Source organism: Eutrigla gurnardus, assembly GCF_963514095.1.
Source record: "Eutrigla gurnardus genome assembly, chromosome: 5".
Taxonomy (NCBI): domain Eukaryota; kingdom Metazoa; phylum Chordata; class Actinopteri; order Perciformes; family Triglidae; genus Eutrigla; species Eutrigla gurnardus.
The window spans coordinates 31,872,722-31,899,439 of record NC_139919.1 but is presented as its reverse complement, the minus strand read 5'-3'; the positions used below and the strand labels follow the sequence as shown (position 1 = coordinate 31,899,439).

Here is a 26,718-nt window from a genome sequence, read left to right as displayed (position 1 = left end):
GAAAAAGAATCAAACAAGGATGTTTACGTTGCCCGGAATGGCGTCATCGGGGCCCCACCCTAGAGCCAGGCCCGGGGTTGGGGCTCGCAGGCGAGCGCCTGGTGGCCGGGTCTCTGCCTACGGGACCCGGCCGGGCACAGCCTGAAGGAGCGACGTGGGCCCGCCCTCCTGTAGGCTCACCACCTGAAGGAGGGTTCAGAAGGGGCGGGTGCGGTGCAATTTGGGTGGCTGTCCTGGGCGGGTGCCCCGGCGACCCAATCCCCGGACGGTGACACTAGCCATGGGGACATGGAATGTCACCTCACTGGGGGAGAAGGAGCCAGAGCTAGTGCGGGAGGTAGAGCGCTACCGGCTAGAGGTAGTCGGGCTCAGCTCCACGCACAGTTTGGGCTCTGGAGGCTGGACTCTCTTCTACTCTGGAGTTGCCCGCGGTGAGAGGCGCCGAGCTGGTGTGGGCTTGCTCATAGCCCCCCAGCTCAGCCGCCATGTGTTGGAGTTTTCCCCAGTGAACGAGAGGGTCGTTTCCCTGCGCCTTCGGGTCAGGGATAGGTCTCTCACTGTTGTTTCGGCCTACGGGCCAAATGGCAGTGCAGAGTACCCGGCCGTCTTGGAGTCCTTGGGAGGGGTACTGGAGAGTGCTCCAACCGGGGACTCCATTGTTCTACTGGGGGATTTCAACGCTCATGTGGGTAACGACAGTGTTACCTGGAGGGGCGTGATTGGGAGGAACGGCCTCCCCGATCTGAACCCGAGTGGTGTTCTGTTATTGGACTTCTGTGCTAGTCACGGTTTGTCCATAACGAACACCATGTTCAAGCATAAGGGTGTCCATCAGTGCACGTGGCACCAGGACACCCTAGGCCGGAGGTCAATGATCGACTTCGTGGTTGTGTCATCTGACCTACGGCCGTTTGTCTTGGACACTCGGGTGAAGAGAGGGGCTGAGCTGTCAACTGATCACCACCCGGTGGTGAGTTGGATCTGCTGGCAGGGGAGGAAGCTGGACAGACTTGGCAGACCCAAACGTGTTGTGAGGGTCTTCTGGGAACGTCTGGTGGAACCCTCTGTCGGGGAGGTCTTCAACTCCCACCTCCGGGAGAGCTTTGACCAGATCCTGAGGAAGGCTGGGGACATTGAGTCTGAATGGACCTTGTTCTCCGCTTCCATTGTGGACGCGGCTGTTCGAAACTGTGGCCGTAAGGTCTCCGGTGCCTGTCGTGGTGGCAATCCCCGAACCCGGGGGTGGACACCGGAAGTAAGGGATGCCATCAAGCTGAAGAAGGAGTCCTACCGAACCTGGTTGGCTCGGGGGACTCCTGAGGCAGCTGACATGTACCGGCAGGCCAAGCGTGCTGCAGCGCGGGCTCGGGTCTGGGAAGAGTTCAGGGAGACCATGGAGGAGGACTATCGGTCGGCTTCGAGGAAATTCTGGCAAACCATCCGGCGCCTCAGGAAGGGGAAGCAGCACTCCACCAACACTGTTTACGGTGGAGGTGGGGAGCTGTTGACTTCGACTGGGGATATCGTCGGGCGGTGGAAGGAATACTTCGAGGATCTCCTCAATCCCACTGACACGTCTTCCATTGAGGAAGCAGAGGCTGGAGACGGAGGTTCATCCACCCATTACTCGGGCTGAAGTCACCGAGGTAGTTAAGAAGCTCCCCGGTGGCAAGGCACCGGGGGTGGATGAGATCCGCCCTGAGTACCTCAAGTCTCTGGATGTTGTGGGGCTGTCTTGGTTGACACGTCTCTGCAACATCGCGTGGCAGTCAGGGACAGTGCCTCTGGACTGGCAGACCGGGGTGGTGGTCCCTCTATTCAAAAAGGGGGACCGGAGGGTGTGTTCCAACTATCGGGGGATCACCCTCCTCAGCCTCCCTGGGAAAGTCTATTCCAGGGTACTGGAGAGGAGAATTTGGCCGATAGTCAAACCTTGGATTCAGGAGGAACAATGCGGTTTTCGTCCTGGCCGTGGAACACTGGACCAGCTCTATACAGGGTGCTCGAGGGTTCATGGGAGCTTTCCCAACCAGTCCACATGTGCTTTGTGGACCTGGAGAAGGCATTCGACCGTGTCCCTCGTGGCATTCTGTGGCAGGTACTTCGGAGTACGGGGTCGGGGGCCAGGATTTCTAGGCGCAGCCGTGGGCCGGAGGGGATCTGGTTCGGGAGCCACTGGATTTCATCCCTGCTCTTTGCGGACGATGTGGTCCTGTTGGCTCCTTCGAGCCAGGACCTCCAGCATGCCCTGGGGCGGTTTTCAGCCGAGTGTGAAGCAGCCGGGATGAGGATTAGCACCTCCAAATCTGAGGCCATGGTTCTCGACCGGAAAAAGGTGGCTTGCTCCCTCCGGGTTGGGGGAGATTCCCTGCCTCAAGTGGAGGAGTTTAAGTATCTTGGGGTCTTGTTCACGAGTGAGGGAAGGATGGAACGTGAGATTGACAGGCGGATCGGCGCAGTGGCTGCAGTAATGCGGTCGTTGTATCGGTCCGTCGCGGTGAAGAGACATTTACCGGTCAATCTACGTTCCTACCCTATGGTCATGAACTTTGGGTCGTGACCGAAAGAATAAGATCCCGGATACAAGCGGCCGAAATGAGCTTCCTCCGCAGGGTGGCGGGGCGCTCCCTTAGAGATAGGGTGAGGAGCTCCGTCACACGGGAGGAGCTCGGAGTAGAGGCGCTGCTCCTCCACATCGAGAGGAGCCAGTTGAGGTGGCTCAGGCATCTGTATCGGATGCTCCCTGGACGCCTCCCTCGGGAGGTGTTCGAGGCATGCCCCACCGGGAGGAGACCCCGAGGAAGACCCAGGACACGCTGGAGTGACTATGTCACCCGGCTGGCCTGGGAACGCCTTGGGGTCAAGCCCACAGACACCACAAAGCCTGTCTGTAAAAGGTGTTTTAAAACCTACGCAGACCAAGGGAGGCATCCAACTTGGCAAAGCATCTCGCCAACAGACATGCCGGCCTCTTTAAAGAATTCAAAGATCATCAGGTTAGCGAATGTGATAGATAACATAATTACATCATGCCCTCAAATATGAGTGTGATTTATTTTGTGACAAGCAAACTTTTTTTACCATTGGAGTTTGACGAGGCAATTAAGGGCAATGACAACTGTTTAATTTTGCTTTAGCTTTTTAGCTAGGTTACCAATGTGGCAAACATCTCTAAACTCAACGTTCACACTGGTAAAGTTAACTTTACCATCACTTGCAAGCTGAAAAAAATCAGGCATTCACAATTATGCAGATCAACAACACCAGTTATAAATGAACACATCATACTCAATCAGTACTGGTAATGGTAATCATGGCATACACTTTTTTGTCAATAATTATTTCTATTAGTAGAAAGTGCACTCAGTAGACGCAGACCTCCGCCAAGGAAGTGTATTGTTTTTTATCAATAAAAAAAAATTCAAAATAAATTAAGTTCCATGTTCTGGAACCTAAAACATCGGGAAAAGTAATAGAATTAATCTTTAATTCTATTACTTTTCCCGATGTTTTAGGTTCTTGCCGTGGTATCGTTTCATTGTCGGTATCAAGATATTTAGGCAGGTATCGTATCAAAGTTAGGATTTTGGCATCGTGACAACACTAACACATTAACACCAACGCTAACATTAACATCAACATGAACATGAACATTTTCATGAACACCAACATGAACACTAGCATTACCTGGTGGGAGGTGCAGCTTGTACAGCAGTTTGAGTTTGTCAGTCATGTCTCCATGGTACATCCCACCTGGAGACAAACAAACAGACTCTGATAGAATCCAAACACTTCAATACATCCAGAGATTAAAGAGTTGATCCTGATGATTCTGGACTCACTGAGTCCAGTGATGAACTCTTTGAAGTTGACCAGTCCGTCCTTGTTCTGGTCAAGGAGTCGGAAGAGGCGGGCCGACAGAGTGGAGGTGTGGCCTCCACAGATCCAGGGAGCCAGAGCGGTGAACAGCTGGGTGAACTGAGCTGGGTCGATGCGGTACTGCTCCAAATAGGGCAGGCTGGGATCATGGCGCTCGGCTGCAGAGCTGCTGGAGCCCCAATAACAGCTCGTCATGTGTTTGGACTGAAGGAGACCACAGACACACAAAGACATAAGCACCTTCTTCTTCTCTTTGTTTTACTGGAGGCAGGGAACAGCTCAGGTAAAAGCACCTTCACACAGTCCCAATTACATACCAATGTTACTGTGAGGATTAATGGTGCTACTGATATCAGGTTCAGGGAGACCTGTGACAGGATTATTGGCTGTAATCTAAGAGACTCACAATAACAAAACAATAAAACAGTTAAATACATCTGAAGTGAAGCTGTCTGACCTTAAAGAGACAGTACAGCTCTTCCAGCTCCTCAATACTGAAGGCAGACTCCGTCAACATTGCTCTGACCTGCACACACACACACACACACACACACACACACACACACGCTCACACACACACACACACGCTCACACACACACACGCTCACACACACACACGCTCTCACACACACACACACACACACACACACACACACACACACACACACACACACACACACACACACACACACACACACACACACACACACACACACACACACACACACACACACACACCTGTAAACACTGTGTCTACATTAACATATCAGCATTTAGCCCACAGCACACTAACATAACCCACCACGCTCCTCTTGGCTGTGTCCTCCAGTGACTGGATGACCTTTAACCTCTGCTTGAACCTCATCTGTTCAATGACGTCAGAGCGCAAGCTGCCGAATTTCTGCTCAAAGAAGAAGAAACAGAGATTACCTCATGACAAAGGATGCGGTCGAAAATTCAAAACATGGCGTCCTAACGTCTCTTCCCTGACCTCGGCCCATATTAATTGTTAATTATTTATTATAGGCCCATATTCCCGTTTAACTGATGCTTCTTGTTATTGAACTGACTGGAACATGTAGATGTTAATAAAGGAATTTCCAAAAAAGGAATCCAGGCTTCCAGTCACAAGAGTTTACATATGATAAATTAAGTTATTAATAGTTTGAGTTATGGAGAAGGGCTGGATCTATTTAACTTTTATATCACTTTTATATTCACACATTTATTTATGTTGATTCACACACACATTTAGTTTGTCTTTACCCTTCCCTAACATTTAGAGGATTTTAATTATATAATTCTTATATAATTCAGGTCATTGATTCCATGAGGGATGTTCCTCACAGAAAAAGAGTTTCCGACCTTAGTCAAAGTCTCGAGGTTAGACTGCAACACTGTATCTGCAGGAGTTAGACTGAGATGCTACGGGAGTTAGACTGAGACGCTACGGGAGTTAGACAGACGCTACACGAGTTAGACTGAGATGCTACGGGAGTTAGACAGACGCTACGGGAGTTAGACAGACGCTACACGAGTTAGACTGAGACGCTATGGGAGTTAGACAGACGCTACGGGAGTTAGACAGACGCTACACGAGTTAGACTGAGATGCTATGGGAGTTAGACTGAGATGCTACGGGAGTTAGACAGACGCTACGGGAGTTAGACAGACGCTACACGAGTTAGACTGAGATGCTACGGGAGTTAGACAGACGCTACGGGAGTTAGACAGACGCTACACGAGTTAGACTGAGATGCTATGGGAGTTAGACTGAGATGCTACGGGAGTTAGACTGAGACGCTATGGGAGTTAGACAGACGCTACGGGAGTTAGACAGACGCTACGGGAGTTAGACAGACGCTACGGGAGTTAGACTGAGATGCTACGGGAGTGAGACAGACGCTACACGAGTTAGACTGAGATGCTACGGGAGTTAGACAGACGCTACGGGAGTTAGACAGACGCTACACAAGTTAGACTGAGATGCTACGGGAGTTAGACAGACGCTACGGGAGTTAGACAGATGCTACACGAGTTAGACTGAGACGCTACACGAGTTAGACTGAGATGCTACGGGAGTTAGACAGACGCTACGGGAGTTAGACAGAGACGCTACGGGAGTTAGACTGAGACGCTACAGGAGTTAGACAGACGGTACACGAGTTAGACTGAGATGCTACGGGAGTTAGACAGACGCTACGGGAGTTAGACTGAGACGCTACACGAGTTAGACTGAGATGCTACGGGAGTTAGACAGACGCTACGGGAGTTAGACAGACGCTACGGGAGTTAGACAGAGATGCTATGGGAGTTAGACTGAGATGCTACGGGAGTTAGACTGAGACGCTACAGGAGTTAGACTGAGATGCTATGGGAGTTAGACTGAAATGCTACGGGAGTTAGACAGACGCTACGGGAGTTAGACAGACGCTACGGGAGTTAGACAGACGCTACGGGAGTTAGACAGAGACGCTACGGGAGTTAGACTGAGACGCTACAGGAGTTAGACTGAGATGCTACGGGAGTTAGACAGACACTACGGGAGTTAGACAGACGCTACATGAGTTAGACTGAGATGCTATGGGAGTTAGACTGAGATCCTACAGGAGTTAGACTGAGACGCTATGGGAGTTAGACAGACGCTACATGAGTTAGACTGAGATGCTATGGGAGTTAGACTGAGATCCTACAGGAGTTAGACTGAGAGCCTACGGGAGTTAGACAGACGCTATGGGAGTTAGACTGAGACGCTATGGGAGTTAGACAGACGCTACGGGAGTTAGACAGACGCTACACGAGTTAGACTGAGATGCTATGGGAGTTAGACTGAGATGCTACGGGAGTTAGACTGAGACGCTATGGGAGTTAGACAGACGCTACGGGAGTTAGACAGACGCTACACGAGTAAGACTGAGATGCTATGGGAGTTAGACTGAGATGCTATGGGAGTTAGACTGAGATCCTACGGGAGTTAGACAGACGCTATGGGAGTTAGACTGAGACGCTACGGGAGTTAGACTGAGACGCTACGGGAGTTAGACAGACGCTACGGGAGTTAGACAGACGCTACGGGAGTTAGACTGAGACGCTACGGGAGTTAGACTGAGACGCTACAGGAGTTTTTCAAAGATGATTTGAAAATAGTTTCCGATGGTATTTCAGGTCTTTGAAGGTGAGCACACATAATGACATACAGGTTGAAAATTGATCAGTGTGATGACATCATGATGTCTGACCTCATACGATGACTTGATGAGGTCAAAAATGTCGATCTCAGGTGGAGGATCGTCTCCGCTCGTCAGTAGGGCATGCAGGTGAGGGATGGGCGGAGCCACAGTCTGTTTATTCACAACATTATCCAGGTACCTGTGCACGCACACACGCACACATACACACACACACACACACACACACACACACACACAAACACACACACACACACACACACAAACACACAAACAAACAAACACACATACACAGGCTTAATTAGACTTTTTAGTTTTATTTCATTTATTTTATTTTTGACTCCTACCTGTCCAATCTGGACCCCAGTCTGACTCTTACCTCCATCTGGACCCCAGTCTGACTCCTACCTGTTCAATCTGGACCCCATTCTAACTCCTACCTGTCCAATCTGGACCCCAGTCTGACTCGTACCTGTCCAATCTGGACCCCAGTCTGACTCCTACCTCCATCTGGACCCCAGTCTAAGTCCTACCTGTCCAATCTGGACCCCAGTCTAACTCCTACCTCCATCTGGACCCCAGTCTGACTCCTACCTCCATCTGGACCCCAGTCTGACTCGTACCTGTCCAATCTGGACCCCAGTCTGACTCCTACCTCCATCTGGACCCCAGTCGAACTCCTACCTGTCCAATCTGGACCCCAGTCTGACTCCTACCTGTCCAATCTGGACCCCAGTCTGACTCCTACCTGTCCAATCTGGACCCCAGTCTGACTCGTACCTGTCCAATCTGGACCCCAGTCTGACTCCTACCTCCATCTGGACCCCAGTCGAACTCCTACCTGTCCAATCTGGACCCCAGTCTGACTCCTACCTGTCCAATCTGGACCCCAGTCTGACTCCTACCTGTCCAATCTGGACCCCAGTCTGACTCGTACCTGTCCAATCTGGACCCCAGTCTGACTCCTACCTCCATCTGGACCCCAGTCTGACTCGTACCTGTCCAATCTGGACCCCAGTCTGACTCGAACCTGTCCAATCTGGACCCCAGTCTGACTCCTACCTGTCCAATCTGGACCCCAGTCTGACTCCTACCTTCCCAATCTGGACCCCAGTCTGACTCCTACCTCCATCTGGACCCCAGTCTGACTCGTACCTGTCCAATCTGGACCCCAGTCTGACTCCTACCTGCCCAATCTGGACCCCAGTCTGACTCCTACCTCCATCTGGACCCCAGTCTGACTCGTACTTGTCCAATCTGGAGCCCAGTCTGACTCCTACCTCCATCTGGACCACAGTCTGACTTGTACCTGTCCAATCTGGACACCAGTCTGACTCGTACTTGTCCAATCTGGAGCCCAGTCTGACTCCTACCTTCCCAGGATGGTCATGGCTTCTCCCTCGTCGCTGCAGGACAGCAGGGCTATCATGTTGTCATGGAGCACAGCCAGAGCCACCTGCAGATAGAACAGTTACACAGTAATGTGTATTGATTCCCTCGCAGGAGAAGCAGGTGATCTATCGGAGAACAGCCAGTGAATGGTCAGTAAACTTTCTGTGAATGGTCAGTAGTGAACGGTCAGTGAATGGTCAGTAAACTTTCTGTGAATGGTCAGTAGTGAACGGTCAGTGAATGGTCAGTAAACAGTCAGTGAACTATGTACTCTGACCTGGAAGATAACCTTGATTCCCTCATAGAAGAAGCAGTCGACCAACAGGACAGCGCTGTCGAAGGGCATCACAGACAGGAAGAGTGTGAGAAACCAGGATAGACTGATGGTGGAGATCACACCCAGCTCCTGCATGTGTTCATACAGCATGGGGAGGAAGGCCCGGGTCAGCTCCTCAAACACCCCCTGATCTACCAGAGCACCTGCATGGACACAAACCACATCAGAATAGGGCTCCCTGTGGCTACACCTCATTTAATTGGATTGTCTTTGTTTGACCCTGATGTTGTTACTGATCTACGACCCTGATGTTGTTACTGATCTGCGACCAGGGGCGGATTGGCCATCGGGAGTACCGGGAGTTTTGCCTGTGGGCCGCGACGTCAGTGGGCCGGCCCGGTATGGCCGGTAAAAAAAAAAAAAAAATCTGCCTTTTTTTCTTTTACCTGGTACTTCTGATGGCCAATCCGCCACTGGCCTAGGCGGCCCACAGCGTTGTGGCCATTGGACCAATATGAGCTTTTTATATGAAAGCCTATGTTTAAAGAATGTGGCCCGCCAGTTAACTTTCGTCGATGTGGGTTTGCCACGCCACCCTTCACCTGTCAATCAGACACTGCCTGCGGCAGAGAGATGCATGTGGCTGCCGCATGTGGCTGTTCCAGAGGGACTGTTGATTTCTCCAACGTGGGGCCAGTATCAACACATCAACAACTTAAAGCATCAACCAATCAATGAAAAGCAACACAAGGATGAGTGGGTACTCTATACTGTTATTATACTGGTCCTTATCCCTAATACCAGTATAAAAGAGAAACATTGCAACAACAAAAAATTAATTGAATGTCTGTTTTATTTTTAAGACTCTTGGGAAGACCTACATTGGCCGTCTCCCCATTCAGAGGAGACGGCCAATCGGGAACAAATTCCCGGGTCGCTTTTTTGCCCCAGTCCGCCCGTCTATGACCCTGGTGTTTTTACTGACCTATGACCCTGATGTTGTTAATGACCTACGACCTTGATGTTGTTACTGACCTACGACCTTGATGTTGTTACTGACCTACAACCTTGATGTTGTTACTGACCTACGACCCTGATGTTGTTACTGATCTACAAGACTGATGTTGTTACTGACCTACGACCTTGATGTTGTTACTGACCTACGACCTTGATGTTGTTACTGACCTACAAGACTGATGTTGTTACCGACCTACGACCTTGATGTTGTTACTGACCTACGACCCTTATGTTGTTACTGACCTACGACCCTGATGTTGTTACTGACCTACGACCCTGGTGTTGTAGTAGTCAGGCAGCATCCGCTCACACAATGCCACCAACAACCAGAAGGCTTCCTCCTCTGGACAATAGAGCAACAGGACAGAGGTGACAATGTTCATCGCCTGGAGGCAGAACAAGCAAACAATATGTGTCAGTTTTTATTACTTATATCTAGTACCTGACAGTATCCGATCCCGGGGTTGTATTTTATTACATCGAGTACCTGACAGTATCTGATCCCGGGGTTGTATTTTATTACATCTAGTACCTGACAGTATCCGATCCTGGGGTTGTATTTTATTACATCGAGTACCTGACAGTATCCGATCCCGGGGTTGTATTTTATTATATCGAGTACCTGACAGTATCCGATCCCGGGGTTGTATTTTATTACATCGAGTACCTGACAGTATCTGATCCCGGGGTTGTATTTTATTATATCTAGTACCTGACAGTATCCGATCCCGGGGTTGTATTTTATTATATCTAGTACCTGACAGTATCCGATCCCGGGGTTGCGGTGGGCGTAGGCAGTGAGGACGCGGCGCAGCGCAGCGATGCCAGTCTCATTCTGGAAGGCTCGGTGCTCAGGCATTGAACGGTGAAGGTCACGCTCGATCTCTTCTGTAGCCAATGAGCACAGCCCCATGGCCTGCTCCAACAGGTCACCATAGTAACCAGGATGGCTTGCCATCTCGTTCTGCGCTCCTGGATAGGAAGGTGGAAGTGTGATACATAAAAGCTCAGTTTACCTGGGGTTTTAACTTATTCATAAATGAACCAACACTGACCAGAGAACAGCAGCCACAGCTCCCCTTTCACATGAATGAATGAACCAACACTGACCAGAGAACAGCAGCCACAGCTCCCCTCTCAGGCGCTCTGGGATCCCATTGAGGACCAGTTCTCTTGTTCTGGAGGTTCGATACATGCAGATCCCTCGACCAAACTCGGAGAAATGGATATTCCACGCCTCTTCCTTCATCTTCTCCTTCATCTACAGGGGGGGAGGGGAGAGGAGAGAGGAGAGAGGGAAGGAGAGAAGGAGGAAGGAGGAGAGAGCGGATTTACTTCAACAAGAACATGGAATTATAGCTTCACTTTGCACTGGGCCTGCGAGCTACCCCCTAGCACCTGGGCCTGCCTAACCGGAACCTGTGCCTTTCTTTTCACCCCCACTCCATCTCTCTCTCTCTTTCTCAACACAATGGCAATGAGATTTTTGTTGACTCTACTTTTTGCATTTTCAGTTTGGGACATACAAACAAGTGATCACTCCTGGGTGAGTAAATCCGACAATGTATCTTGCACACAGGGATTTGTGTTTGGAAGCACTTGCTCTTTGATTGTTTTTCACTCCATGCAACTCCCAAAACAGTTGGCAGAGGATCCAAATGTATCACCAACCTCACCCAGAGACTTACCCTACCTCAGAAGCTTTCTGGTTTTAAATAATTGCTTTGCATTCAATGAGAGATCTCAGCTGGATATGAAATATGAGACGACAAACTTCTCACCATGTACTGTTATTAAATGGAGATGGTTGATTGTTTTACTGTAACTTATATCTGGCAATGTACAACCTAACCCTGGCCCTGAGCTGATCTCTAAAGGGTCTAAAAATTATTCATCTCAATGTGTGCATCTTGCTATCAAAAATGGATATGGTTAAAATATGGGTTAAATCAACAGATGCAGACTTGGTTGTTCTTTCTGAAACTTGGCCGACAAAATCAGTTACAGATACAGATATTAACATTAATGGATAAAATGTCCATCGTATTGACCTTAGAAAAATGGTGGAGTGGCCATCTTACAAAATCAAAATTCAATGCCACAATAATCTTATGTAAATCGACAAGCAAACAACTTGAGCTTCTGGCAACAATCATAGACATATCAAAAGGCTTCTCTTTAACTGTTGTTGGAGTTTATAGGCCTCCATCTCCCTTGAATGATGCATTGCAGACACTGTCACCCCTGTTAGCCAGTCTACACCATAATGAGCTTGTCTTGGTTAACCCAGTATCTAATGTGTGTAAATCCTTTTGTGATTCCATCAGCAACAATTCTAATTCTGCACCCACTTCTGTTTTGAAGGACTCTGTTGCTATTCATGACAAAATGGAAATACTCGGTTTTAACAAACACTTTGGTTCATCTGGATCCCTGTTTGACTCTGTTGGCTCTGCAACTGAAATCTAGTTATGTTTAACCTAGTGTGTCAGTGTTTGCTGGGAAGTCGTTTAATTTTGTGCCATTCTGTGTTAATGAAGTTCACAAGGCCTTGGAGGAGTTAGATTGTAGGAAACCTACAGGACCTGATCTGATTGAACCTTACTTCTTAAAACTAGCAGCTGATTTTGTAGCAGAACCACTCAGTCATATTTTTCACCTTAGTGCTGACTAAGGAAATTCCTAATATATGGAAATCTGCTTTTGTGACCCCTCTATTGAAAGGGGGTGTTCCAAGTATTTTAAATAATTCTAGGCCAATATCAAACTTATTGGTACTAGTTAAAATTCTCGAATCTCTTGTGGGTCATCAGCTGAAGGAGTTTTACACCAATGACATGTCAGCAAATCAATCAGGTTTTAGAAAAATAAATAGCACTACCACAGCTGCACTGAAGGTCATAAATTACATCTCTACAGCACTTGATAAGAAGCAACATTGCGCAGCACTTTTTTATTGATCTGTCCAAAACCTTCGATACAGTTGACCATGATGTTTTAAAACGCATACTTTTGAGCTCCGGACTGTCATAACAAGCAAATGCTTGGTTTTCTGATCAATCTAGTCTAGTCTGACTACTAGCAATCGGGCACAGTTTGTCACGCCACGGTGAGGGGTGTCTTGTGTCTTGTCATGGGTTTATTGTCTTGTGAATTTCCGGTTTTGTTTTGAAGAATAACTCTCCTCTCGTTTCAGGTCACTTGTCCTTCCTCATGTGTTTCCTTTCTAAGGTCTCCCCTTATTGTTGTCACCTGTTGCCCATTACACTCATGTGTTAAATAGTCTGTGTCTCCCCTTGTCCGGCGTCCGAGTATAACGTTATGTCTTCATTCCACGACCCCTTGCCATCATCCACAGCCCACATCTTGTTGCGACCAAGTTTGTATTCCTTTGTTTTCACGCTTTCCTCGTCAAGAGTGATTTTTTTGTTGTAATTTCTGGTTAGTAGTAGTTAAGCCTGTTTCTTTTGTTTATAGCCTTGTGCTGACCTCCGTTGTAGTGTCTTTTGATATGTTCATTTTCCCCTCCGTTGGAGTGATTTTCTTTTGTACCGTTTTACATTTACATTTACATTTAGGTAATTTAGCAGACGCTTTTGTCCAAAGCGACTTACAATAAGTACATTTGTCAAAAGAAGGAAACAAAGGGGGGGGGTGTTAGTGGGTCATGCTATGTAGGGTCGAGGTGAAGTCTAAACAGGTGAGTCTTGAGCTTTTTTCGGAAGATGGCAAATGACTCTGCTGTCCTGACATTAGTCGGGAGTTCGTTCCACCACTGAGGACCAGAACAGAGAAGAGTCTGGACTTTGCGGAGCGTCATTTGTTTGATTTCAGCGATGGTGGTACCAGCCGGCCAGCTGAAGTAGAGGAGCGAAGTGCTCGCTTTGGGGCGTGGGGCTTGACCAGTGTTTGAAGGTAGACAGGTGCCGTTCCATTGATGGCCCTGAAGGCCAGTGTCATCGTCTTGAATTGGATGCGTGCTGCAACAGGGAGCCAGTGGAGGTCACGGAGGAGGGGGGTCACATGGGAGAATTTGGGTAGATTGAAGACATGGCGTGCTGCAGCGTTCTGGATACGCTGCAGTGGTTTAGTCCCAGAGGCCGGGAGTCCGGCCAGGAGAGAGTTGCAGTAGTCAAGGCAGGAGATGACCAGTGCTTGGACCAGGAGTTGCCTTGCATCCTTTGTGAGGAAGGTCAGAATCCTGCGGATATTGTTGAGGGCAAATCTGCAGGATTAGGCCACAGCAGTGATGTTGGGGGTGCAGGATAGTTGGTCATCGAGGATTACACCCAAGTTCCTCACAGTTGAGGCAATACTGTGATGCCCTCGACAGTGACCGACAGGTCCATGCGAGGGCAGTCTTTCCCTGGGATGAAGAGGAGTTCGGTTTTATTCAGGTTAAGCTTGAGGTGATGTGCAGTTGTCCAGACAGAGATGTCCGCCAGACAGTCCGAGATGCGAGTTGCAATGTGAGTGTCAGAGATCGGGGGAAAAGAGAGGATCAGCTGGGTGTCATCTGCGTAACAATGGTAGGAGAATCCATGCGATATAATAACAGAAACTAGTGATCTGGTGTATAGTGAGAACAGAAGCGGTCCTAATACTGAGCCTTGAGGGACACCCGTGTCCAGAGAACAGGGTTTATGACATAGAGCCATTCCATGTGACCTGAAAGGTGCGATTTGTCAGGTATGATGTGAACCAGGTGAGAGCAGAGTCAGTTATGCCAAGTTCAGCCAGAGTGGAGAGGAGGATTTGGTGGTTGACTGTGTCGAATGCAGCAGATAGGTCGAGGAGAATGAGAACGGAGGAGTGGGATGAGGCTCTGGCGTCTCGCAGGGACTCGGTCACTGTGAGGAGGGCCATCTCAGTGGAGTGAGCAGTCCTGAATCCTGATTGATTAGGGTCAAGGAGGTTGTTCTGCGAGAGATAGGATGACCGTTGGCTGTAGGCGGCACGTTCCAAGGTTTTAGAGAGGAATGAAAGAAGAGATACAGGTCTGTAGCTTTGGATAGCAGCAGGGTGGGTTTTTTAAGGAGGGGCTTCACTGTAGCCGTCTTAAAAGCTGCTGGAATGACTCCTGATGTGAGGAAGGAGTTGATCATCGTGGTGAGGAATGGCAAGATGTCGTGTGAGATGTCTTGGAGAAGAGAGGAGGGAATCGGGTCAAGGGAGCAGGTGGTGGCACGGTTAGATGTAACAAGTGCGTGAACGTCTTCAGAGGTGAGGGGGCTAAAGCTGGTAAGGTCATCAGAGTTGAGAGTTGGGGGAGATGTTTTTTACACTGTCACAATCCAGCCAGAGCGCTGAGGTCGGCAGATAAACTGCTCCTGAAAGTCCCTAGGACCAGACTTAAAACCAGAGGGGACCGAGCCTTTGTGGCGGCTGCCCCGAGGCTCTGGAATAGCCTACCTTGGCATATTAGATCAGCCCAGACCCTAGAGGTTTTTAAGTCCCTATTGAAGACCCACCTGTTCTCCATGGCTTTTAATTCAGGCTGAGCATGACACCCGTCTACTGTATTATACTTATATACTTATGTATATTTTTTTTTTTTTTTTTTTATTATTCACATTGTATTGTATTGTATTTGTTTTACTGAACTGTACAGCACTTTGGTCAACCATTGGTCGTGAAAAATGTGCTCTATAAATAAAGTTTGAGTTGAGTTTGAGTTTTCTGGGAGGGTATAGGCGTGAATGAGGAGCTGATTGCAACTGATTGCTTACTTTACCAAGAAAGTAAATGACAAGTGTTTTCTTGCTCTAGTATAGCTCCCGTTACGTTCATAGCCTTGCCTGTTTCCTCCGTAGGAGTGATTTTCTGTTTGTAACGTTTGTAGTCAATGTCAATGCTTTATTTTTGGATAGGGACAGTGCACATTAATGAATCGATAATTACATATCTCTGTAAATATGCTGAATTATAGCAAAGATGCTAATTTGCATCCGTAGTCCCTACTAAATAAATAGATAAAATACAAATAGAAGAGACAAGACACAGCGCAATACATTACATACTCAGAAGGACACCAGACCCAGACAGGATATAACAATGAAATAAAAAGTAAAGTAATTGATTCAAGTCGAGTCAGTGGTCGCAATTTTGATTTGATTTAAGCCACTGTTTCAGTTGTCCTTTAAAAGAGGAATATGTGGGGCGTTCCCTTATTGTAGAGGGAAGACTATTCCAGATTTCCCCCCCTACAACAGACAACACATTCTTCCCAAATGCAGTGCGCCTGTGGGGGATCTCACAGTCTCCTCTAACACAAGCCCTGGTGCTCATACCTTCCAGAGTCCTTTCTTTATTAATTCATTCAGTGGTGGTGGAGCAAGACTATGGAGATTTTTATACACACAACAAGCAAATCTAAATGTTTTAAAATTATGGAAACTTAAAAAATTATGTTTTTTAAGAGTCTTGCAGATGTGGTAGGAGAAGGGTTTTTTATCCAGAGTCTTTAGGGCTCCTTTATAGAGAGAGTCTATTGGTTTGAGTGCTGTCGTACATGCCAGTGACCAGCTCGTTAAGCAGTAGTCTATATGTGAGAAGATCATACAATGTAAAAACATCAAAGCTGCACTGCTGGTTAATGAATTCCTAATCTGTTTGAAATTTGCCAGGTTGTATTTGACAGAGTTAGACACTTTTTGTGTTTCCTGAATGAGAGTGTCGAGTCCAGAATAACTCCCAAGTATCTGAACTCGCTCACCAAAGCGAGCTCCTCCCCTCCCAGAAAGACACCAGAATGATCAGTATTTGGCGGCCTTTTAGCAAAATACATACAGACACTTTTTTTAACATTTAAAGAAAGGCATGAATCAGTGAGCCAGCCCTGAACATGAGCCATTGCTGTCGTGAGTATTTGAGCAGCCTCTGTCGTGTTTTTCGCAGGGGTGAAAATGGCCGCATCATCCGCGTACAACTGTGCATTTACACCCTTACAGACATCAAAGAAATCATTAATGTAAAATGAAAACAAAGTAGGTCCAAGTATGGAACCTTGAGGGACCCCTACTGGACAGTCCAGGTAAGGGGATTTGACACTGCTGACCACCACACACTGCTTTCTATCTGCAAGATATGATCTAAACCAATTGAGGGCCTGTGTAGAAAAATTAAATTTTTACAGCTTAGTTAACAGTACTCGGTGGTCAACGGTGTCAAAGGCCCTTTTAAGATCCAGGAAGACAGCTCCCACACAGCTGTTCCTATCCAGGAGACACTTGGTTTTTTCTACAAACATACTAATGGCCGACTCTGTGGAATGGTGAGTCTGGAGGCCAAACTGCATCGGATGTAATGTTGTGTAACCGTTATTGAGATGTTCAACTAGTGTTCCCGTTTAGCGCAGTCTAGCTCATAGGCATTTCCTTTGCCTCCATTAGGAGTGATTATCATTTACCGTTTCCCCGTTAGGGTGTTTTGTGTTCTCAGTACTTCTGCGATCCTCAGTTCATAGATTAGAATTTTCATAGCCTGTTTTTGTGTTTTCACTCTGTCGTCGGAAGTGCTGAAAATAAAGAAGATATACTGTTCGAACTCTGCATCTGAGTCCTTCTCTTTGTCCAAGCCTGACACAGTTAGATACGATGGGCTATGCTCTGACAATGTATCTGTTCATAAGAGGATGCCGCAGGGTTCTGTATTAGGTCCACTTTTATTTACTATTTATGTGAGCGATCTGGATCATAATGAGACAAATGCTGAATTAATTTTTTATGCTGATGACACAGTTGTATACCCCTGTGCTGCATCTCTTGCGCGGGCCATTGAATATTTGCAAAATGCATTTTTTGTTGCTTGTTTTAAATGCAGATAAGACCAAAATGATGATGTTCACCAACTCAAAGTATCAGACACAGAATGTATCCATAGTGGTCACCCTGGACGGAAAGGAAATAGAGCTTGTTAAATCTTACAAATACCTTGGTATTTTGATTGATGACTCCCTTACTTCCAAACCACATAAACTACACCTTGTGAAAAAGCTAAAATTGGGTTTTTATTTTCGAAAACGGTTGTGCTTTTCTTTTAATGTAAAAAAGCATCTTGTTGAAGCAACTTTTATCCCCATGTTAGATTATGGTGATCTGTTGTACAGGCCTCTGCTCAATGTCTTCATATGATGGACACACCCTACCGTGCAGCACTATGGTTCATTAACAACAAGCCTCTGACTCATCATTGTGAGTTGTACTCCCGGGTAGGATGGCCTTCTCTGGCAGCCCTTAGGCTCACAAATTGGTACACATTAATATAAGTGTTTATATATAAGGTAATTCTTGGACTGCTGTCACACTACCTATGTGTTTTTATCAATCGGAATATACTGGACAACATGCATTGCGCTCCCAGGATTTTGTTATGCTCTCTGTCCCAAATGCTCAGACAGAAATTGGGAAAAGAGCTTTTGGGTATTCTGCTCCCTCGGCCTGGAATTTTTCAGAATACTCTGAAAATCAAGGAGCTTGTCTCATGAACAGCTTTCAAATCAAGAGTTAAAGACTTAGAAGCAGATTCCATAAAATGTCAATGTTTTAACTGAATAAGCTCCATAACTGGCTTATAGAAAGTTTATTCGCTGATTGTTCTTTTAAAGTAAATCTTAGTGTTTTAAATGGTATTTGTTTGTGACTCAATTTGTATGTAAAGTGTATTTGCTGCTGACTGTTTTAGCCAGGTCTCCCTTGAAAAAGTGGCTCTTAATCTCAATGGGACAAACCTGGTTAAATAAAGGTTAGTTCCTCAGTTTCCATCTTCAGTATCTAACTGAGTATCTAAGTACTATTCTGTATCTAGTCCTCACTACCTAATGGTACTCTAATAGTTCAGTTCAGGTTATATCACAATACTGGTAGTCATCAGTAATGGTACCAATTCTCCTCACTTTGCAACATTACTATAGTCCATCTTTCAGCACCAATATCTATCAGTGTTAGTTCTTGTCACCCAGCTGTGTTGTGTTAGGACTCTGACTCTCTTGCAGGTCTACCAGATTGCCTCAATACTCCAGACAATATCGGTCCAACTAAAGTATCTAAAGGTTTTGGGACTTAAACTCACGGCTTTGGGTCCCAGGTCCTCTGGAGCGTCTTGGTGGTAGAGCTGCAGCAAACCCTGGGTAGCTGTAGGCAGCCCGGGGTGGTAATGACGCCCCCTTTGGACGGACTCAGACCCAGAAGACTGGGACGAAAGGGTGCTGGAGGATGCCTGAGACCACAAAGCATACACCACATCAATGAAACTGAGTACTAACTACTGTAGTACTGAAACATGCAGACAATCAGACATAGCTGAACTGGAAATGTCATTGTTAAATGTGATCTACTGATCAGCTGACAAATGTTACCCCTGTCAGACACCTGATGGTGGTACGACTATACACTTTAAAACTTCACGAAAATACCTTCTGATTGGACTGAGAATTTAAATCCTGATTTCTGTTAATGACTTTGGTTCCAGTAGATCAGAACCTCTACACCAGTGACGTACCAAGTGACCAATCAGAGAGAGTGGGCTGGTGTCGCCCCATGAGCTGTCGGGGGTTCGCTGCAGGAAGTCGGAGATGCGTTGGACCAAGAAGTCTCTGTCTTTGAGGTTGGCAAACAGAAAGTTCATCTTGTTCTTGGTGCTGATGGAGACGGGACAAGGCAGGACGCTGCTGCTGTCAGCCTTCTCCACAATGGACACCTGATGAGCAGAGGGTAAGGGTAAACACCATAGTGCAATGAGCATGATAAACATACATACATACAAGACATACAATATTAATAAATTAATTCGTTTTAAAAGAAGACGGTCTGTCAGGGCTTGAGATTTAGGTTCTATCACTAACTATTTGATCTGTACCGTGCCGCGGCCCGATTTCCCCCCTTCCCCTGTCGGTTTGCACTCACACTGCCCCCGAGACCAACCGGGCCTTGACCGATTCCCTATTGTACATACGTCATCACATCTAATACGACACACGCATGGTTTTAAGTAGTTTCTAAGAAGCGCCGTCTCAAAGTCACAATAGAGAACAACACAGAGAACACGATGAACTTTACTGACGAGTCACGTCATTTCTACACAGATTTCTAGTCAACACTCGACCTGCATCAGAGCGGAGTGGATTATAGACAGAGCGGCATTTTTATTATTGGCGGAATTCTGCTCCAGTACCACTCACGCCACGAGTCTGTCAAGAGTATGTTCAGTCATAAATCTGTTACATAGCAGGGGGAGATCCGAGATCCAAACACGTACCCGTGCATGTGCTCATGCATGAACAGTTCCGTACTCAAATCGACCTCTTCCAACCGGGCTGGGCCGAGGAAGCTTACCGTTCTTAAGTATGGAGCAGAGCATCACACTAGTCCAACAATCTGGACTTTAGGCTCCATCGTACCGAGGAAGCGAACGGAGGGCCTCGTGGGAGTGGCCCTTAGATTTAGATGTTTTAGTTAGTTAGTTCAGGACTCACCAAACATCACTTAAGTGATTGATGGGGACAGAGATGAAGACAAATCATCCAACCAAAATTACTCTTAAAAGGAGATGAAAGAAGGTTTGTTCACCTCTCTGAGTGGGATGATGAGTTGACACAAGTCTTCCTCTCTGCTGTTGAAACAGATGTAGTTGTTGGAGATGAACAGCTGACCCACCACGTGCATTTTAGCGAACGGCGTCCACAGAGTGCAGTCCGTGTGTCCGTCCAGACGCTCGTCCTGTGTCAGCCGGAACATCATCCGGTACCGCTCATTCTTCGCACGCGCGTCCAAATCCCTGCAACGAGGCAGACAGGAAACAGCTGATAAGGTCAAAGGTCAATGACACTGTGACAGGTATTTGCATGGTTCAAAGCCCACAATAAAGGCTCCATCATAAACAGCATCAGTGCTTCTGTATATGTATTACATAAGGTGTACGGTTGAGGAACAGAGTGAGACCTCTTGAGTGCAGAGACGTTCTTCAGCGTCTTGCAGGGTTTGGGCAGCGAGCGGTCGGCAGCAAACGCCTCATTGTCAAGTAGCTGGCGCATGGCAATGTTGGCGAGCTGCTCCATCAGCTTGAACGTGTCGTTGATGTTGAGGAACATGGAGAAGAAATGTTCGGTGTGACGCGTGCTGACGCGAACGCTCTCCGGAAACACCAAGGTGGCATTCTTCTCCAGCTGGGTCACCTCCGTCCATTGCACCACCAGGGTCACTGAGGGCCGGGAACATCAAATATAGATATGAAAAACCTGCTATTGGGTCTTCTTTCCAAATCCTTTCTATCTGTCTGTCCGTCTGTCTATCTATCTATTCATCCTAGTCCTGCTCTTGTTCTACTCCTGCTCCTGTCCTCCTGTTCCAGTCCTGCTCTTGTCCTCCTGTGCTAGTCCTGATCCTGTTCTAGTCCTGCTCCTGTCCTTCTGTGCTAGTCCGACTCCTGACCCTGTTTTAGTCCTGCTCCTGTACTCCTGTGTAAGTCCTGATCCTGTTCTAGTCCTGCTCCTGTCCTCTTGTTCCAGTCCTTCTCCTGTCCTCCAGTGTAAGTCCTGATCCTGTTCTAGTCCTGCTCCTGTCCTCTTGTTCCAGTCCTGCTCCTGTCCTCCTGTGCTAATCCTGATCCTGTTCAAGTCCTGCTCCTGTCCTCCTGTGCTAGTCCTGATCCTGTCTTACTCCTGCTCCTGTCTTCCAGCGCTAGTCCTGACCTTGTTCTAGTCCTGCTCCTGTCCTTCTGTGTTAGTCCTGATCCTGTCCTAGTCCTGCTCTTAGTGTCCTGAGATAATTGTTGTGATATGACACTATAAATCAAATGTACTAGAGAAGTGCCCCATGTCAACAACTAAAGTACCTCCAGATAAAACAGATGTAAGTCATGGTAGAAAGTAAGAAGTACTGGTACTAGTTGTTGTTACCCACTGTAGGGTGCATGTAAATTGACTCTTTAATAAAGATGACAGTTTGTTCCATTTTAAAACATAACATTAATTGTCTCCTGGTTTCTCCTTCCCAGACTGTAAAAATGACATCATGAATATCTGGCCTGTGATTGGTTGATCGTACCCTCCTTGCCCAAAAGAAAGGAGTAGAAGCACAGGTGGTTGACGGACAGGTAGAGCCAGCCCTGCCGTGGCACTCGCCCCTTCCAGTAGCTGCAGGAGTAATAATTCACCAGCTTCTCCTCGTCAGGCATCCCAAACAGCCTCCTCATCTTCAGCTCCGCTTCTCGAAACTTCCCACAATCCTCCTCCTGTTCTTCCCCCTGTTTCAGCGGGTTCTCCTCTGCGATGATGCCCTGCAGGAAGTGACATCACTCACTGACAATGGTCCTCATTTATATAGCGCTTTTATCCAAAGCGCTTTACAGCAATGACTGACATTCACCCATTCACGCATACATTCACACACCGACGGTGGAGTCAACCATGCAGGGCAACCAGCCCGTCAGGAGCAATTAGGGTGAGGTGTCTTGCTCAGGGACACCAGGCACTCCGCTAGGAGGAGCCGGGATGGAACCGGCAATCTTGCGGTTGCCAGCCGACCCGCTCTACCTCCTAAGCTAAACCCCCCCACACATGGCACACAATAAGAGAGAAGTGACCTGAGGAGGTACAACGGAAAGTGACATACAGAGATTTTTCCTTTGACAAAGGTGGTGATGTCTTCATCATTGTCAAATATGGAGATGGTTTGCAGCAGGTTGGATTCCAGCCAATCCCAGTGTTCCGTGATCTCCTTCCTGGATGAACCTGCAAGACACAGCTGAGGATAAAAAAAACAAACAAACAAACATTCAGCAAATCCTAGTGCTAGTCCAGCTGACACACCGCAGGCGATGTTCCAGTAGATCTGAGAGTCGGCCGTCTGCAGTAGGATCCTGTAAGGAGCCACTCTGGCACTGGAGTCCAGAACCACATCCAGGGTCCCAACTAGGAGACCTTTGCACAGAGAGACAGGAAAAGTGGTAAACCAGTAGACCTTCACATAGAGACCTGTGACCTTTAACTGACTCTGTAACCTGTATCTGTTGTGCTGTACTGAAGTCCCACAGGAACATGAGTTAGGCCCTCCTAAGTTTTTTATATGAATGCCTTCATTCCTTCATTTAGTAAGCAGTTTTCATGCTGATTGAGGATATAGTACACAGTATGCAGTACATATTGAGTATAGTACACGGTATGTAGTACATAGTGGAGATGGTACTCCAGAATATAAATGATAAACCGTATCTTTGTTTCTCCTCTCCCCCCTCACACCTGCTTGATAAAATGAAAACAGTAGAGGATCTAGTACGCTGCCCTGTGGGACACCACACAAATGACATAAACAATCTTGAACCCGTTTGATCTCTGAGCCTACCAAAGCATATAAGTACTGATGAACAAAATGACTGGATCACATCCTGTCTCAAAATGACACAGAACCATTTGTAACTTCTAGACTGGGTTATTGTAATTCTGCTCCAGTAAGTCTCTTAAGACTCTCCAGTTTATCCAGAATGTTGCAGCTTGTGTTCTGAAAACAACAAGGAAAAGAGTTAATGAAGGGGGGTTATATTATTCCAAAGTAAAATGGGAACAAGAGCCTTCAGCTATCAAGCTCCCCTCCTGATGAACCAGATACAATTTTCTGTCCACGAGGCAGACATCCTTCTCACATTTAAGACTGTTCTCCTATATAAGGCTTATACATAGGGCTGGCTCACGTCTGTTTGTACCAGCCTTTATTTACACTGCTCCAGGTCTAGACTGATACACTGAGCACCTCTCTCCTCCTGGCGCTCTCCGTCTGGATCAGTTATGTCCCCATCACTCATTGTGGTTCTTATCTTTTACATGGTGACACCTGGACCATGTTGTGGCCCTGCTGGACACCACTGATACTATTATTACAATAAGTCATATCTACATTAGTATTATTTTGTTACTAATTTGACTTTATTGTAATTATATAAATAGTTAATTAATTATAGTAACAATCCATTTCTGTGTTCACTGCTCTCATAATATGGATCGTGAACTGATATGTTGTAATTATTATGCGGTTTATTCACTTCTGTCCAGCCTGGTAGAGGATCCATCCCTGTAGAGGATCCCTCCTGGTAGAGGATCCCTCCTGGTAGAAGATCCAGCCTGGTAGAGGATCCATCCCTGTAGAGGATCCCTCCTGGTAGAGGATCCCTCCTGTTAGAAGATCCATCCTGGTAGAGGATCCCTCCTCAGTGTCTCTCCCTGAGCGTTCTTCCTTTATTCATACAGACCCAGACTGTAGTGGACTGCAGTGGACTGTGTCAAACAGATCCAGACTGTAGTGGACTGTATCAAATAGACCTAGACTAGTGGACTGTATCAAACAGACCCAGACTGTAGTGAACTGTATCAAACAGACCCAGACTGTAGTGGACTGTATCAAATAGACCTAGACTGTAGTGGACTGTATCAAACAGATCCAGACTGTAGTGGACTGTATCAAACAGACCCAGACTGTAGTGGACTGTATCAAATAGACCTAGACTGTAGTGGACTGTAGGGTCATTCCGTGTCATTTCATCAAATGCCTCCCACCTGACCATCTCAGAATGTCCTGAGATGGGAGAGAGACAAACTGTTATTCAACATCAAACTTTGGAGACTTTTCTACTGTAATGTAAAATCTTTATGCTCAAATGAAGATTATTATTTGATTTGGTTGTGTAATTTATATACTTAAAGTATGACAAAATGTACAGTCTTCAATATTATGCTGTGTTTGTTCATGGTTTAAGACATTAAAAGCTGCTTTCACCATGTTTAACTCACATTCAAGGACTTATTGCCTCTGTAACTACAACTGTGATACATTTTAATGTTTTCATAAGGCTAAATTTATCAGTAGCATTTAGGCACATGTAAGTCTTTGGTAAATGGTAAAAAACACAATTGAATTGCCCTCCTGTGATGTTTACCAGTAGGCTTTTAGGACATGCAGTACCAAAAACGGACACAAAAACCCCACCAATATCAGGATTTTAAAAAATCACTGCGACAAAATGAGGCAAAACACCCTCCTGATTTTTTAATATGATTTTAACAAGAATATGATCTTTCAAAAAAAGTAAGTTTGGACCTGATACTTGTTGTCAGTTTTTTGGAATATGACTCTGAAGTTGGGCAAAGATGTGTTTACTTCCATTTTTGAGCCTTAATATCTGTGAAACTAATAATCTGAGAGAAACCATATTTTGTAGAATGTTTAAGCTAACACCAGAGATAGAGGCAGAAGTGATAGAAGTCTTTTATCTACAAAAATGGGAGCTCAGCCACTCTTCAAATGTACTACTTTATTTCAACAAGCCCCTTTTTAAGTACCTACCATCCTAGGTTATCATTGAGCTACACCTGTGATATTTCATGTCTGGAGGCTATTAGTAACAGATATACACTGTAGAAATTGTGAAGGCCACAGGTGAGATAGTTTTCCAGATATTGCTGTTTAAAAATGGCTTTTCAGAGCATGATGCCAAAAACCGTCTAAACTACCCTTCATTCAATGATGTTTCATGAGAAAACTGTTGACAGTAGAGACCTAATATTTTGGATTAGTCCTATTAATAAGTGTGTCTTTGTACTTGAATTTTTTCAGGACATTCTGAGATGGTCAGGTGGGAAGATTTTCAGAAATTTGATGAAATGACACGGAATGACCCTGTATCAAACAGACCCAGACTGTAGTGGACTGTATCAAACAGACCCAGACTGTAGTGGATCCTTTTCAGACGGACCCAGACTGTAGTGGACTGTATCAAACAGACCCAGACTGTAGTGGACTGTATCAAACAGACCCAGACTATAGTGGATCCTTTTCAGACAGACCCCGACTGTAGTGGACTGTATCAAACAGACCCAGACTATAGTGGACTGTATCAAACAGACCCAGACTGTAGTGGATCCTTTTCAGACGGACCCAGACTGTAGTGGACTGTATCAAACAGACCCAGACTATAGTGGACTGTATCAAACAGACCCAGACTGTAGTGGATCCTTTTCAGAAGGACCCAGACTGTAGTGGACGAAGACCAGAACCCAGACGATTGGAACTCACCGGAGAGCCCTCCTCCGCGGCCGTGTCCTCGCCTCCTCTGCAGGACGAAGAACGGGTTGGCCCGTTCAGACACCCACAGCGCTCCGGCCAGCAGAACCTCCTCCGGGTGGATCCACATCTCTGCCCGCTCCCTGCTCAACCTCCGCCGGGGAAACACCGCGACAAAGGGCCCTAATCACCAGAGAAAAGACCGTTATCACCAGAGAAAAGACCGTTATCACTGGACGGCTCAAACAGAGATGATGTTGTTGTTTTCACAGTCTGCTGACTAACATCCCTTCCGGGTCTGACGCACAAGGACCCGCCCTTTGCGTACGCTGCGTCACGACGTCACAGACAGGGAATAATCACGTTCTGACGTTTGAGCAAGGCAACAAATGAACTTTTCTGGAAGAATAAAAAAAACTAGAGATATTTTTAATCTTTGGCTTCAGAGAGACTTAACATTACACGGCAGGGTCCTTTTGTCGAAAGCTGAAGGCGTCTCTCATTTTGTTTACCCATCTCTTTCTCTCTTTGTGAATGATACCACTGCTAAAGAAATCAACAAGATATTTCTGGATTTCATCTGGAGAAATAAAACACACAAACTTAAAAATGCAGTTCTATCTAACAGCAGAGCGGAAGGTGGTCTTGAAGTGCTTAATTTCATTGATATTATAAATACTTTTAAAGTCCATTGGTTAAAAAGATGTTTGACACATCAAAATTCATTGTGGTTCTTCATCCCCAATCATATTTTTGACAAAATTGGTGGGCTTGCTTTCATTTTATCCTGCAACTATTCACCCGGAAAACTTCCGGTCATACTGTCCAGATTTCATCAGCAATCACTTCTTTCCTGGAAATTGTGCTTCGTCCACAATTTTTCTCCTCACAAAACTCTGTTATGGAATAACGAGTGTAT

The 26,718-nt window shown here is 46.5% G+C and overlaps 1 protein-coding gene across 3 annotated transcripts in view; it reads right to left on the bottom strand.

Moving 5' to 3' along the window:
* Positions 1 to 26,094, bottom strand: part of tbc1d9b (TBC1 domain family member 9b) — a 31,736-nt gene extending 5,642 nt beyond the window's left edge. Inside the window, exons 1-18 of one of the 3 annotated variants that reach the window (XM_084009850.1) lie at positions 25,812 to 26,094; positions 22,559 to 22,669; positions 22,362 to 22,480; positions 21,795 to 22,026; positions 20,691 to 20,949; positions 20,319 to 20,526; positions 19,252 to 19,449; positions 18,823 to 18,969; positions 10,864 to 11,014; positions 10,511 to 10,725; positions 10,022 to 10,139; positions 8,737 to 8,939; positions 8,441 to 8,523; positions 7,119 to 7,248; positions 4,682 to 4,780; positions 4,337 to 4,405; positions 3,843 to 4,083; positions 3,688 to 3,753 (exon numbers count right to left, since the gene is read on the bottom strand). In XM_084009850.1, coding sequence (XP_083865976.1) covers positions 3,688 to 3,753; positions 3,843 to 4,083; positions 4,337 to 4,405; positions 4,682 to 4,780; positions 7,119 to 7,248; positions 8,441 to 8,523; positions 8,737 to 8,939; positions 10,022 to 10,139; positions 10,511 to 10,725; positions 10,864 to 11,014; positions 18,823 to 18,969; positions 19,252 to 19,449; positions 20,319 to 20,526; positions 20,691 to 20,949; positions 21,795 to 22,026; positions 22,362 to 22,480; positions 22,559 to 22,669; positions 25,812 to 25,929 — 2,767 coding nt within the window. In that variant the 5' untranslated portion in view covers positions 25,930 to 26,094. Of the gene's footprint in view, positions 1 to 3,687; positions 3,754 to 3,842; positions 4,084 to 4,336; positions 4,406 to 4,681; positions 4,781 to 7,118; positions 7,249 to 8,440; positions 8,524 to 8,736; positions 8,940 to 10,021; positions 10,140 to 10,510; positions 10,726 to 10,863; positions 11,015 to 18,822; positions 18,970 to 19,251; positions 19,450 to 20,318; positions 20,527 to 20,690; positions 20,950 to 21,794; positions 22,027 to 22,139; positions 22,327 to 22,361; positions 22,670 to 25,811 lie in introns of those variants that run through there. The other 2 variants (XM_084009849.1, XM_084009851.1) reach the window with 2 other exon arrangements.
* Between the last annotated feature and the right edge of the window lie 624 nt (positions 26,095 to 26,718).